This window comes from Hemibagrus wyckioides, linkage group LG14 (assembly GCF_019097595.1).
Source record: "Hemibagrus wyckioides isolate EC202008001 linkage group LG14, SWU_Hwy_1.0, whole genome shotgun sequence".
In the NCBI taxonomy this organism is placed as follows: Eukaryota; Metazoa; Chordata; class Actinopteri; order Siluriformes; family Bagridae; genus Hemibagrus; species Hemibagrus wyckioides.
In genome coordinates, this window is record NC_080723.1 from 16,319,828 (window position 1) to 16,336,211 (window position 16,384).

General features: G+C 40.9%; 1 protein-coding gene across 1 annotated transcript in view; it reads left to right on the plus strand.

Moving 5' to 3' along the window:
- The window catches only part of spock1 (SPARC (osteonectin), cwcv and kazal like domains proteoglycan 1), a 222,052-nt gene that overhangs the window by 127,569 nt on the left and 78,099 nt on the right, over positions 1-16,384 (plus strand). The window contains exon 4 of the mRNA XM_058408288.1: positions 11,821-11,901. Coding sequence (XP_058264271.1) covers positions 11,821-11,901 — 81 coding nt within the window. The remainder of the gene's footprint in view (positions 1-11,820; positions 11,902-16,384) is intronic.

Sequence of the window (16,384 nt, forward strand, 5' to 3'; positions counted from 1 at the left end):
AATCAAGAGCAAGTCTGAGCTCATGTATGTGGAAGAGGGAAGTTCTCTAAAGTGAGTTCCTGTGAATTATTATAAGCAGTGGTCTGAAATGATCTGGTCATATGACTCAGACATCATGGAATGGGGGGAGTTGGCTTGTGGGTAGGAATTGGAAAAACCAAGTTGTGAATAAAATGGGGGCTCATTACTAATAACAGTAAGAAAATATGTATACATGTCACAAATTCTCCCCCTTGCGCCGAGCACTGTGAGCCAAGCCGCACAGCACACTTAGTAGCTGCGCTCATGTCCAGTCATGTTTTCATGTTTATGTTGCCTTACTTGTTTTGTTTTGGTTCATGTCTTATCTCTATCCCTGTATTGTCACTGGTTGTTGCCCTAATGTCTCTTGATTGATCTCAGATTTATGTGACTAAACCCCTCATCATCGAGTATGTATTCATTTATTCATGCTTAGCACCTGTCGATACGGAGCCTTTTACTCATGATCGCAGTTTCCAGTTGATCACCTGACCTCTGCCTTGTGTTTTGAACTGTGCCATTATCGATGCTGTTGTTTTTATTATGAGATATTATTCCACCTGCATAACAGTATATGTTGTTTTGGTTTATACGTTCGTACGGGGAAGGCAGCATCCTTAATGTGATTATTTATTCATTCATTTTCATTTCCTCTCCTTTTTTAGGCATATAGCAGATGTGTGATTTGTATAGTTTGTTAAAACCACATTCTTAATTATTGTATAAAACAGCCGAAGCAGAAACAAAGAAATAAAATAAGAAAGTAACGAGCCCCTCTGGCCTGAACATAACCTGAGCATTACTGATGGCATTAATTAAAAAGAATATGGATCTCAGTGGTTCCACTCTGTTATAATATGGGTAGATATAACATTTTGTTCTGTAATTTCAAAAAGTAAAAAAAAAAATAATTGGCTTGCTATATTTTAACGTTCTTTTTACTGTGTTACGATGTGTATTTCATTGTAAACTGCTGTGCTGTCCTTATCTGATCCTTAGCACTCTGTTAATGAGCAAAGAATTATTAGCGGGTAAGAAATTAAGTGTATAGTCACTGTGTCTAGTCTTTGCTACAGAATTCATTTAACTAAAATAAACGAAATGTGTACAGACATATATAAAATTAAATCCAGATGAGCAAACAACAAATGAAGCATAAACGGTAGCATAAATTTATTATGAATGCATCACAACAGACATAATATAAGGTGAAACAGCCCATTCAAATGAACTATCTGTCTTTTACAACCGGATGATGCATGTCAACAGACTGATTTGGACCATTTACTGTATGTGGGTATCAATGGAACAAAACATATTTAAAGATTAACTCTTTAAATAATAATAAACAGCTCAAATTCATTTTTCTTTGGTTTCTCATTAAAACCCAATGCTTTCTTCAAACCTGACCTTATAACCTAAATGAAAATAAACTATTTGTGGGTGTGTCGTGGGCAATTTAATGGGATAAATGCTTTTGTGAGCACAGCCTCTTGACATGAGGGAAGATTGAGGATAGTGCCACTTGTAGATCGTGCTTCACTGGCAGGTGCTGACTTTTTTGTTTTTCACGTATGCCAGGGATGAGAACGCTAGCTCACACAAGTAAGAAGATGAAAACGGCAACAGCACATTGACGGCGCATTCTGAGATAGATGGATATTCGTGTTCCACATGCAGCCAAAATTCATCCGAAGATACACTATATAGCCAAAAGTATTCGCTCACCCATCCAAATAATCAGAATCAGGTGTTCCAATCACTTCCATGGCCACAGGTGTATAAAATCAAGCACCTAGGCATGCAGACTGTTTTTACAAACATTTGTGAAAGAATGGGTCGCTCTCAGGAGCTCAGTGAATTCCAGCGTGGAACTGTGATAGGATGCCACCTGTGCAACAAATCCAGTCGTGAAATTTCCTCGCTCCTAAATATTCCACAGTCAACTGTCAGCTGTATTATAAGAACGTGGAAGTGGGAACGACAGCAACTCAACCACGAAGTGGTAGGCCACGTAAACTGATGGAGCGGGGTCAGCGGATGCTGAGGCGCATAGTGCGAAGAGGTTGCCAACTTTCTGCAGAGTCAATCGCTACAGACCTCCAAACTTCATGTGGCCTTCAGATTAGCTCAAGAACAGTGCGCAGAGAGCTTCATGGAATGGGTTTCCATGGCTGAGCAGCTGCATCCAAGCCATACATCACCAAGTGCAATGCAAAGTGTCGGATGCAGTGGTGTAAAGCACGCCGCCACTGGACTCTAGAGCAGTGGAGACGCGTTCTCTGGAGTGACGAATCGCGCTTCTCCATCTGGCAATCTGATGGACGAGTCTGGGTTTGGCGGTTGCCAGGAGAACGGTACTTGTCTGACTGCATTGTGCCAAGTGTAAAGTTTGGTGGAGGGGGGATTATGGTGTGGGGTTGTTTTTCAGGAGCTGGGCTTGGCCCCTTAGTTCCAGTGAAAGGAACTCTGAATGCTTCAGCATACCAAGACATTTTGGACAATTCCATGCTCCCAACTTTGTGGGAACAGTTTGGAGCTGGCCCCTTCCTCTTCCAACATGACTGTGCACCAGTGCACAAAGCAAGGTCCATAAAGACATGGATGACAGAGTCTGGTGTGGATGAACTTGACTGGCCTGCACAGAGTCCTGACCTCAACCCGATAGAACACCTTTGGGATGAATTAGAGCGGAGACTGAGAGCCAGGCCTTCTCGTCCAACATCAGTGTGTGACCTCACAAATGCGCTTCTGGAAGAATGGTCAAAAATTCCCATAAACACACTCCTAAACCTTGTGGACAGCCTTCCCAGAAGAGTTGAAGCTGTTATAGCTGCAAAGGGTGGACTGACGTCATATTGAACCCTATGGATTAGGAATGGGATGTCACTTAAGTTCATATGCGAGTCAAGGCAGGTGAGCGAATACTTTTGGCAATATAGTGTATGTCTCCAAATTTTTTATTTTAATTTTAAAGTGCGATCCATACAGAGTTCCACCAGTTCTTCCTGCGCTTTGATTGGCAACATCACGGATCCAGTCAAAGTTTTCATTAACAGTGGGGAAGTAATATTCAAACCTTTCCTGGTCTTACAAGTGGGTCCTCTGCTGTTATGGGAAACATTTTCAGTTTATTTTTCAGTATTTCTTGGCCTTGAAACGTTTGTCTGTTGCTATTATACTATTCTCGTTATTGCCTTGCTCTCCGATCGATGTAAAACTGTAAGCCCGGTAGCTTTCACTGTACCGCCTGATTTAATTTTTTTTTGGTGGTGGTGGTTCCGGGTTGATGTCCGTCTGTCTTCTGGGCTGTGACATTTCTGCTTTATTTTTTGTTTAAACTTATACATTTATCCATCTTTGCCCTATACTGTGAATCCCTGCGTGAAATATAAAGTTTAGCACGCACCAGTACAAAGGGAGGAGCTGGGAGAAGCGGGCGGGGCGATCCTTTAACGGACCAATTGGCGTTAAATAAATATTTAAACTTTAAATGTTTATGACATATATCAGTGTTTTTTATGGTTATTTATTTTCGTTTGGACATGCTCATTTGTTGGTGTTTTGATATATATTTTTAAAAATATGTGCTGTATATGATACGATAATTATTTTTGGCTGTTTAAATTTAAAAAAAGATGAGATTCTGCGGCACCCCTAGCCAGTTTGGGAACCCACTTTGGGAACCACTGGCTTAGAGACATCATTTCATACACACAGAGAGAGAGAGAGAGAGGCAGACAGGCAGGCATGCAGACAGGTAGGCAGACAGACAGACAGACAAGAAGGCAGGCAAACAGACAGACATCCAAACAGACAGACAGACAGACAGGCAGGTAGGCAGGCAGACAGACATGCAGACAGAGGGAGTGAGATTATCTTGCATGTCTGTGAGAGTGCTATTCTCTACAGAAGGCTATTCTGGCTGTGGTGACAGATCAAGTCTGGATACACTCAAACAGCTCTCTTCCTCAGCTCGGTGGATTTTGCTTAAGGCCCGCAAAGTTTTGGAAGCAGTCCTTTATACCTCTCTCCATCTATGACTTTATCTTTTTTCCAGATGTTGAATCTATAGGAAGTTTCTTATAAAATTGTGCGGCCTTTAAAATGTCAGCTATATCCTGACATTTGCCTGCCTGTTCCCATTTATATTGTCCAACATATAACAAGGCACATGCACGAATACACAAACACAACACACACTTAAAAGCTGCATGCACACACCAACAGTGAGAATGCAGGCAATATACTCTCACACTTGCTCTTCACTTCTATATATTCATTTAAGCCAGGCAAAGTGTGTGTGCGTGTGTGTATGTGTCTCCCAACTGAATGTGTCCCAAAGGTTGCTACAAGAACACAGTGTCCATTTAATGATATAATGGCCAATTTAGCCTAGGAGAAATAACGATGCCTTATACACAGTCAAACGCACATCGATTTAATTCCTTGCTGCCATAAATGCCCTACATATACACATACACACACATACACATACACACACACTAATAACAGCTCCCAGAGATAAAAGAACAGAGGATATGGACAGTGGAGGAAGAAAACGGAGATTAGCATTAACATGCAGCAAGGTTAAAGGACGATAATGCAGTCTGACAAACGACTGCTTAATGGTGGCGGAGATGAAAACGCTAAGCTTAAAGTGAGGATTAAGCTGAATCATGGCCTCTGAATTCAGACTAAATTTTCTAAAAAGGTTTTAGAGCAGTAGAGAATGTAGGATTGAAATATAAACAACCTGACAATACAACAGACTCCATAAGATCTTAATTCTTAATGCGGAAATTATATCATTACTCTACAGTGAGATTGAATTAAAGTGCCAAAAAATCTAAATTCTCTCTCCTTAAAAATAGTATATACGGTATGTCACCGAGCTATACGAGTCTTATTAATCTTCCGAGTATTTTTATTACAGTAATTCTGCACATTGAACAGCATTTACGAGTTTAGTCGTTATGTGCGGTTTTATTTCCTTATATCTCAGTAGCATGATCAGAAGGTGTGGATTAATTATATATAACAGATCCATATTAATGCACTCCTTCTAATGCATTGCTGTTTCTATAGTAGCAGCTCAGTCACATTGACTTATATAGTAGAAATGCCACATGATATGAGGCTAATAATAAATATATTAACATACTAGTTCCTTTTCGAGAGAACTTAGCGATGCATCATGGTGTCGATGCTAAAGGAACGCTTCGCAAAACTGGTGCATGAAGAATACGGAAATACGGCAATTCTATTGGCCAGTGTGAGGTCATAGTGGGGCATGTTAGCAAGACCATAGAAGGGCATGTACTTCATGGAATCCCTAGCTTCTTCAAGAAGCTGTTTATCTGTTTGTGTGTCTATTTTGTGCATCCGTTGTTCGTTTATTAGATAAAATGGCTTGCAAACAGTACAGAAGATGTGTACTGCCATGTCCCTGCTTTCTTACAGGCGATGACTCACACGATCTTCGTGTTGTTTATTTGGGAGCAGAGCATGCTCGGTCAGTCCTCGAAGGGACTGGCTATGTTCATTGTGAGTGTTTCTCAATGAAAAAGCTCTGCTCCTGCTTGGTTTTCTTTTTGAGAAAGAAATGGTGGGATTCAGGCATATGTGCCCTGTGGCTCGGGTCCTGTGTCTGCCATGGTGGTGCAGAGGTTTTGATCATAGGGGTTGCAGGTTGAGTTGGGAAAGGTGTACACAGCAGATCCTGCTCTGGACAGAAACCAAACTGCTCTCCCTGAGGGCAGTTTACATAATGGGGCACGCAAACATGGGAACATGTTTGCATGACCAGGCAGGGGCTACGACCTGGGGAATGGCAACTCTGCCCACAGGTGGTGGAGTCCATATGGCAGAGGTATGGCAGAGCAGAAGTGGACTTGTTTGCCTGTGAGGAGTTGACCCGCTGTCCCCTCACTCCTACATCTCCACTGGGGCTGGATGTCATGGCACAGAAATAGCCAAGCCTTTGTTTGTGTGCCTTTCCTCTGATGGCTCTGCTCCCGGGAGTTCTAGCAAGGATTCGCCAAGACTGAGTCCATCTATTATTTGTGCCTCCTTACTGGCCAACTTGAGTCTGGTTCTTGGAATTAATATCTCTCCTGGACGGCAGTCCTCTGGGAGAGACCGTCTGTCTCAAGTGCAGGTGTTGATCTATCACAGATTTGGAAACTTTAGGTCTGGCCCCTGAAGGGGAGCAGCTCATTGATTCCGGTCTCACAACTGAGGTTGTTAAGACAATTAAGTTCCAGAGCTCCCTCCTAAAAAGGAAATTTTTCTTAAAATAAAAGAAAGCTTGCTTCACAGATGCGGTTAAATGTGCATACTTTAATAAATAAAAATGTAATCATCATCAAATTGCTATAAGAACAATAAAACATATTGGAGCGCATGATACCACCCTGTTACTCATTCTTCACTAATAAAGCACAGCTTATTATCAATCACTCTAGTATATGTGTCTATTTCTGCAGTTTCTTCTCATGAAGAAAATGTAATAATGTAGATTTATTTAAGCTGAAAGCTTGCCATTCACTTTAGATGACACATTTGCTTGTTAATTCATTGCTGAGAAGATAATGTTAATTTATGCTAGTGTGGCTAAGGGATTTCCAGTGTTATTCAGTGTTAGCACCAAGATAACAGCAGTGGTAATTTACCACATGGTGCTGGAAATGACTAGGAATGCTGGGGTAGCAGACTAATACAACAATTCACAATTCATCATCATAATGCTAATCGGTGTTATCAGGCAAATATTCCTAAATTTACCATTAGCAATTCATAATTGTAGACTGCCTAAATAGAGAGAGAGAGAGAGAGAGAGAGAATGCTTGGTGTGTAATTCAGGAATCAGAGGACAGGATTATAGAGTCTATTATTCCTATCTGGAGCATTGTTATCTGCTGCTCAATGCTGACTCAGCAAAATGTTCTCACTAGGTTGGTGTGATGGGATTTGAGTTTGTAACCTTTCCAGGAAAAAATGCAGCAGAAACTCACTAACACTCTAAAAATGTAATAAACACACCAAAGCTGGTCCAGCAACTGCCCAAATGCATGTTCTTCTATGCCATAAATAAAGCTGGACCTGACCTAGCCCATTCCTTTCAACACAGAACATACGCATAAAACAGTGTTTTTTCAAAGAGGAGGGAGGAGGGCTGTAATAGGAATCAAGCCAGGACTATACAATTTTACCAAAGAATGTGGACAGTGGTGGCTCAAGTGGTTAAGGCTCTGGCGTTCAAGCCCCTGCACCACCAAGCTCCACTGCTGGGCAGTTGAGCAAGGCCCTTAACTCTCATTGCTCCAGAGGTGCTGTATCATAGCTGCCCCTGCGCTATGACCCCAACTTCCTCAGCTGGGATATGTGAAGAAAAGGATTCCACTGAGTTGTAAGGTATGTGTGGCGATAACAGAGGCTTCATTCCCTCAGTTCTTCTTCTTCTTCTTCTTCAAAGAATGTGGAAACATATGTGGTTTCTTTCCCCAACCTGGTACTACAAAGTTGAAAGCACATAATTGTACAGGATGTCTTCGTTTGATGTATCATTAAGACTTGAGCCAAGAGAGCAAAACCATCCATTATGACACTGTTCAAGAAGTAGGCTCCATGAAGAAATGGTTTACCAAAGGTGATGTGGAAGAACTTGAGTGTCCTGCACAAAACCCTTTGGGATGAATTTTATTTAGATGCTGACTGTGTGCTAGGTCTCGTCACCCAACATCAACTTCACCCATGTACCCAAATACACCAGCCCAAACACAGAAATCTACATAAATGGACATGCATCAGCAAACAGTAATACAGGAATCCCTGTCAGAAGTGTTTTATAGAAATAAGGAAGCCACTGATGTTACTGGTGTAAAATATTTATTGTGTCTTGGATTTGTGCTTGATCAGACCTCATACATGGCTTTAGCTCAAGATCACTTTCCTCTTCTATTTAGAAGAGTTTTTTTTTTCTTACTTTTGCATTGTTAGAATGAAGCTAGACTAAGGAGCAGCATTGAAACACTGAGACATGGACATTGTGAAAGACTCACACACTCACCTAAAGCTTTGTTTGGGAAGGTATGCCAAGTGCCTCTCATGTCAATAGGATTGAAGAGAATATTTGTCAGACTGCATTTTCTATAAATGTGCAGAGAAGAATGCCTGTATTATTTTTATGGAAGCAGTGTCGTTTTTGAACATTAAATTTTGTCATTCAGCCCAAGCTTATTCTATCCCTGGACAATAGAAACAGAGAGAGAGAGAGAGAGAGAGAGAGAGAAATGCTGGTGTTGCATCTTAGTTTTACAATCTAAATGCATTTTTTTTCCTGCTGAGTCATTAACTCAGATTTCAGAAGGTTGAAAGCAATTTTCCTTATGTGTGTGTTTGTGTGTGTGTGTGTGAGAGAGAGAGAGAGAGTTAAAATCCATGCTTAACTGGCATAATTAGAATTATAACCTGATGTCACATATCAAAAATAATTTAAATATTTCAAGACATTACAATATTATTTCATTTATATATATATTTTAAAAGAGATAGGTGGGGATCTTTGTTGCACAGGGATCTGTGTGAAACAGGGATCCCTGAGGGACAATGAAGGATAGGGCTCTCTGAGAAGCAGCGATCTGTGAAGGACAGGGCTCTGTGAGAAGTAAGGATCTGTGAAGGACAGGGCTCTGTGAGAAGTAAGGATCTGTGAAGGACAGGGCTCTGTGAGAAGTAAGGATCTGTGAAGGACAGGGCTCTTTGAGAAGCAGGGATCTGTGAAGGATAGTGAACTGTGAGAAGCAGGGATCTGTGAGAAGTATGGATCTGTAAAGGATAGGGCATTGTGAGAAGCAGGAATCTGTGAGAAGTACGGATCTGTGAAGGATAGGGCTCTTTGAGAAGCAGGGATCTGTGAAGGATAGTGCATTGTGAGAAACAGGAATCTGTGAGAAGTACGGATCTGTGAAGGATAGGGCATTGTGAGAAGCAGGGATCTGAAGGAAGTAGGGATCTGTGAAGGATATGGTTCTGTGAGAAGTACGGATCTGGGAAGTAGAGGGCTCTTTGAGAAGCAGGGATCTGTGAAGGATAGTGCATTGTGAGAAACAGGAATCTGTGAGAAGTACGGATCTGTGAAGGATAGTGCATTGTGAGAAACAGGAATCTGTGAGAAGTACGGATCTGTGAAGGATAGGGCATTGTGAGAAGCAGGGATCTGAAGGAAGTAGGGATCTGTGAAGGATATGGTTCTGTGAGAAGTACGGATCTGGGAAGTAGAGGGCTCTTTGAGAAGCAGGGATCTGTGAAGGATATGGTTCAGTGTGTAACAGGTAAGTGTGAAGGATAAGCTTCTGTGAAAAGCAGGGGTCAGTGATGGTCAGGGCTCTATGAGAAGTAGGGGTGAGTGAGGATCAAGGCTTTATGAGGAGCAGGGATCCGTGAAGGACGTGGTGGGGTGGATTACGTGTAGGTGTGACTGAAAGCTTGTCTGGTGTAACACTGGTAACATGCTTAAATGTTCATGTTCAGTTTCCGATGCTGTCAGCTGTTGTGAGAAAGATATGATGATGAAATGTCTGTAGAAATAAACGAGTTGTTGGTGTTGAAAGCTGTGGGTTAAAGGACACTTAACAAGGTACCAATTGTTGGTGGCATTGAAACAGAGTTTCTGTGACCATGGGCTCAGCAGAGGCAGTTTGCTGGTCCTGGGATTTGAACTCACAAACTTCTGAACAGTTTAACCACTGTAATTTCTCACTGCTATATTTTACATTATATCCATAAAAGAAGCTTGTTTTATGATAATAAAAGGTTAAAGTCCACTGTCCGGTCGAAGTTCAATCTTCACCTTTATTTGCTACAAAGCACTGACACTGAATAAACATTTCATGATGAAATCTCAACAGTTAGACACTTTTGGATCTGTTTATATGGAACATAATTGTGGTGAAATGTACAGAAGAATATGTTGTTATCTTCCAGCAATTTTCTTTTTTCACATTTCTGTACATATACGTAGCTATTTCTTTCACTTTCTTTACCTGTAACCCCAGGAGATGAAATCAGAATGCTGTAGGATTTAAAAAAGCTGTCTCAATTATTTTCATTCCGAAGTGTACCACAGTAGCCCCGAATGGTAGCAAGAGCATTTTTCTAACTGAGCCGAACAGGCTGCCAGAAGGCAATTGGGAATATAAGTAGCTATGGACGATGTTTAATTAGATACAATTTAATTTCCATGACAATTATGAAGCAGATCTGTTCATTTTTTTTTCATATTAGTGAAAAATGCAATCCAAGAGAATTTTTTTTCTTCTTCTATACAAAAATATCTATTGGGAACACAGCCTAAGGTTCGGGCATAAAGGATAGAGAAGTTAGATTTGTTTTAATGACATGCTATTGAAAAATTTCCATCAAATTTCCATCTACATTCTGCTAATTTAATAAAAAAAAAATTATTCAAAAAGAACCTTCCTTTTGATTCATCTGAAACACACTTTTATTAAAATTATCATTCGACTGAAGAGATTATTCATAGATGTAATTATTTGAGCTTTGGGGTTTGGATTTCATTAAAGGTACCAGTATGAATACCTGGTCCTCTTGAACACAGTGGTATGGAGTTCAATTCAATTGAACCATGGATCAGTCTGTAACGAGTGTGGATTGATGGTTCAATTCGTCCTGTTACTTCCTGTTCCGACTTGTAATGGTCAGCAGAAAAGACAGATGACGTAGTAATACATGAAACCAGACTGGAGCTGACCTATGTGATGCACATACTTGAATTAAGCACATGATAAAATGCACATCTAGTCTTCAGGAATATCTGCTAAGAGGCTTGTTATATTCCTGCGCAAAAAGTGCTGTTCTTCACTGTTTTACCATTGGTACCATTAGGAATACAAAAGAAACCTGTGATATCGAGTAGAATTCCTTATAGCTGACGCACAACAACACAAAGGTGCTATTATCCCACAGTGTCAAGGTTCTCACTCTGCAGTCCAACAACGGACAAGCAGAATCAGCTGTGTGTATGTGTGCGCTTGCGTGTGTTGGTAAATTGATTTTCTTTGTGCAGTCCTATCAATTTGCAAGAGACACTTGGAAAACAAGCGATGTGCAAGCCTGCACCTGAGATTAACCACAAAATCAATCCGGGGGAGAGAGAGAGAGAGAGAGAAAGAGAGAGAGAATAGAGAGAGGGTTGTCTCTTTCACTATTGGTGCTGCTCTGTGTTTCGACACACACACACACACACATAGATGCTCCAGGCAAGATCGGATTGAATGAACTAATATTGGGGAAATTGGTTTAGGGTTTGTTCTATTTGTTTGGCTGTGGACATCCAGCTCTCAGCACAGCAGGACTGAGTGGCAACAAAAAGACAGGTGAGGATGGAGAGAGACAGAGAAAGGCAGAGTAAAAAACAAAGAGCAATGTAGCAGTAGGGCGGCAGGACCACGGGTGACTGTGTCCTACCAGAAAAATGTGTAGTTATGAAAGGAATTTCTTTAGTACAGCAAACATCACAGTCGAAATCTGTAGCCTGGGAAAACCACAGGCAGCCAGGCTACAGACATCTGTAGATATCTAGAAAAAATCTAGGTAGAAATTCAGTCATGATGGAATCACAGGTTAGCTTTAAAGACATTGATGCACAATGAGTGATGACAACCTAACTAAAACAACAGGGTTGAAATAACTAAATTAGCAAAGATAATGCCACAGTTACAGAGGCCCTGTTTGGTTATTAAGCAGTGGTTCTGATTTGGGTTTGTTTCTCCACAGAGCCAGAGAACAGGCCCAGGAGACATGGGGAACCAGGATCCAAAACACACCCAGTGCAGGCTAAATGGAGGACTGAGGATGGTGAGTTGCTATGAATATATTACACACGTAGTGCTTTAGTGTTCTGTGAAATAAACAGTCGGTCTTATGTGAAGTTAATGTATGCTTGTGTGGGTGTGTGTCTGTGAAGTGAATCTGTCAACTGTTAAATGTAGAAGGTAGATTTAAATGTACTTAGGTACATATAGTAAAGATGACATTTCACACATGATCTGGACTGTGTAGCAAAGCTGTGTAGTAAAGGGTTCAGAAATCAACAGAAAGGCTCCAAAACTCAAGAACTGACTTGAAAACCCAGGATGACTCCATTTTTCAAAATCTCTACAATGGAAGAACTGATTACAGAACTCAAGAACTGACTCCAAAGTCTAGGCTCTGACTGCAGAACTCAAGAACTGATTCCAAATCTTTACAACTCAGACTTAGCTCCATAACTGAAGAACTGAAGTATATCAAAAAGGGAAAAAAACCATAGTTCAAGAACTGACTCTACAATTGAAGAATTCATTGTAGAACTTAAGAACTGACTCCAAACTCAGTGACTCAATGACTACAATACTCAAAAAAGTGACTTAGCTCCATAACTCAAGAAATGACTCTATATCTCCAAAAAATGACTCCAAACCTTCCTCCAGAAATGACTGGAAATTCAAGAGCTGACTCTACAATTCAAGAACTAACTCCAAAACACAAAAATGGACTTTTCAACTAGAGAACTGACTCCATAACTGGAGAACTGACCTAATAACTCAAGATATAGTTCATTGCATTTTTACTAAAAATACCTAACCGTTCTTGGGACTAGTCTCTACCTTCAGGATTCTTGCACTTCACCTGAACAAATGTATTACTAGTAAGATTAGAGGTGGTCCTAATGGCTGTCTGTTCTGCAGTTTCCCTGCAAATTTGATCTGTGTCGTCATAGTGACAGTTGCCCTGCTCAGCAGTAATTGGGATACTCTACTGAGTGGAAAAAGTGCTGACATTTCACCCCTGGAGTTCAGGCACCCCAATTGCACCTAAAGTTCCTTTGAATAGGTATGCTTAGGGCACTTGAACTCCTTATTGCTAAGGGAGAGAGAGAGAGAATGAAAAGGAAAGACGGAGCAAGGGGGTAAATGTATGAGTCATAGTAAAATGTAGCAGAGAGCCTAATACCTCCTCCAGCGATCAGTGCCAGTGCTGTACGTCTTAAGTTACACTACGGTTCTAAAAAGATTATAAAGCCACTAATCCAGAAGAGGATGGGTTTCAATTCGATTCTGGTTTTGAGTCTGCTGCCTCTGGCTTGTTGATTAGGGATCGGGATCTACATCAAGGGTTCTGATGATTGGTGTGTTTTTGTTGCTAAGAGTGCTATAGAAATGAAACATTGCCTGGGAATTGTAGAGCTGTCTTAGCAATGCACATGTTTATTGTTTCCAGCCAGAATGATGCTGATATCCAAGTAGTTCTAAAGGCCAAGTGTGAAGCAGCTGTGAATGCCATCGCATACCGAGAAAATGTTAGCTTGATGAGCCGTGTAAACGTTCGGTGATTGCAGTCGAGAAAACAAATGGTTTGTTTGGCACAAAAGCAACATGTATGAAAGAGGCTCTTTACTATAACAGGTTCTTCATCTCAAAGCATGCACTTTTGCTTTACTGCAAAGAATATGAGGAAGGTGCAAAAATGAAGAGAGAAAACCAACAGGTCACTGTTCAGCAAGATATGTGTGGGCCATTTACTAGCCAGGTGTGTGGATTATGCTGCCATCCTTGGCTGTATGCTCTGATCTAATTAACCCACTGTGAGGCAACCTAGAGAGAAATAGCACAATTCCTTCTGTCCCCAACACCTGCCAAGGTGCTACTGTTTTTATGGCAGTACTGGTGGAATCTCATGTTGCATTGCTTTATGTAAAAAAGCAAGATATGATTAATATGAGCAATGTGACCAGTGTGTGAATGCATATGTGTGTATACATGTATTTATGTGTATGTTTCTCTTACTAACTGTCAGATCATTAACTCAGACTCACTCAAATGGTACACAAACTGGCATCTGTTATTATAACAAGACTACCTGATGCAACATTACATCAGGTCACTCCTATGGCTTTATCTTCTATTATAATAATCTATTAATAATCTCCTTTTATCTCCACTCATCTCTATTCTACTAATTCTTCTCTTTTCAAGTTGACATGGTTGTGTTTATACTTGTTTTAAGATTTGGATTAGTGATTAGTGCTATGATTAGGTGGTGGTAGCTCAAGTGCTTAAGGCTCTGGGTTGTTGATAGGAAGATCAGGGGTTCAAGCCCAAGCACTGCCGCTGTTGGGCCTTTGAGCAAGGCCCCCCACCCTGCTCCAGGGTGCTGTATCATGGCTGACCCTCTGCTCTGACCCCAACCCCTAAGGATGGGGTATGTGAAGAAAGAATTTCACAGTGCAGTAATGTAAAGTGACAAAGACAACTTAACTAATTAGTCACTATAAATTTGATCTAAAACATATTACTTGATTATGATGATCAGAATAAAATATCTAGGAAATAAATCATGGACCCCTTGTCTATGCTTCATGGAATTCTGAGTTTTAATTTAAGAGTCATGCGAGTGGCACTAAAGCCATGTCGGTGCCTGTTCAAAGCCGTGTGTTGGAGCCAGGTCAGCAGTCAAGTCCTGCAGTAAATCAAATGACATCCTGAAGGCCAGAATGGATTTCTTCATAAGTTAAATACTGGAGCACATGCTGTTTGTTTATGTCCGGGTGCTGCAGTCCCTGTCCTAATTCTAAGGCAAAAAGATGCAAGGAAACTTAAGACAAAAGGCTTTTGTGCAGCAGTAATTCCCAGTATGGCCCATCAAACAGACAAGAATCCCCTCTTCTCTCCAGCAGAACTGGAGAACAAGCTGGGAATTGAATAAGAGCTTAGTTTTTTGGGGCTTTTTTTTTTATTTTTTACAGAAACAAGAGTTGCAAACCTACTTTACTGTGTGAGAGTGTGGGGAGGGCATATTGCACCAACTTTATCCTGAAATACTTTACAACCGGGCTTCTCCTCCTGCTCTGAGAAACAACTCATTACATATCACTCGTAAGATCACTTCCTTTGACACACCTATTACAATGATGTGAGACGAGCTGCAGCGATGCTTTTCCTCTCCTTCTTGTTATGGTTCCTGAAGAATAAGAAGCAACAGAGGAAGCGATCGTAAGATAGATGACGATGGAGTCCTTGCCAACGCTGATAATCAGGAGTGACTAATCCGCCTCTCTCCCGTAGAGATGTTCGGGCATTCCAGATCCTTCCAGAGGACTTCAGTCTTTTTCACTCCATCAGCAATTACTGACAAAGCTTCCTGTCAAAACTGATTATCCAAACACAGATGTTTTCTTTCTCTGACTCTTTTCCGCTTCCTTCCTTTCCGTCCTTTGATAACCTCCTCCTGTTCTTTGTCTTTAATTCTGTTAATGGGATGTCACAGATAATGTGTTCTAAGCAAATAGAAATGCAGATATACACAGGAGGCACACTTCCCAGTAATTTTCACAGGGCATCTGATCGGAGGTATGAAGTGGGATCATGTGGGATGCAAGAAAAACTCACACAAGCTGGCATATCTTTATTCAAAAAAGAAGAAGGAGAAGGAAAACAAACCGGCCTTGTGGCCTTATCTCATGGCAAATGTACTTCTTATAATTATGCATCGTAAAAGAGCAGATGTTATGTAATTATAGACTAGATGAAGTACCAATGCTAAAAGGGACCACTCATGCCCATTTAGCTCTCAGTGTTGAGTCAGATGGGTAGGTGTGTGTTGGTGTGTGGTGTGAGCTGACCAACCACAGTGCAAAGACCTCCTCCTCTTTAACTCCAGAAACACATCACCGCTCACCTCTTTTTTCCTCTAAAGCTTGTTTAAGACAGCACTTTAGTGTTAATTAGCTAGAAATCCACCCACACATCTTTCACCCCGTTTTATTAGACTGACCTCTAATTTTAATCTGTGACTGTTTCCTCACCCATGAGTGAAGCACGCTGGATTCTGCAACTTTTATTTCCTCTAATGGAGATTTGCTCCTGCTGGAGTTCACTGCATTCAGAGAGCTGTAGTAGTAAAGTATGTTGTATAATACAATATAAAGCCAATTTATATTTCCTGCTTCAGTCATCAGGATTTGATTTATATCTCCTTTGGTGACTTTATAAGAAATGTGCCTTGATGCGGTATGAGATTTTGTTTTGCTGTTATCTTGTATATGTGCCATTATGCAGCACTAAACTGATAATGTGGGCAAGTGTGTGTGTGTGTGTCCAGATCAGGCAGGGCTTTTGCTAAACCACGCGGACACAGATCTGTCTCATTTCATCAGCACCAGCTTATTTCTCCCCTCCTAATGGCATCTAATGATCATAGCAATTAACTAGTTTGTGTTAATTGCTGCTGACTTGGTGTAATGATCTTGACGTTGTCATGGTAACTGGGTATAGCAGATACTGGCAGTATAGCTTTTGTT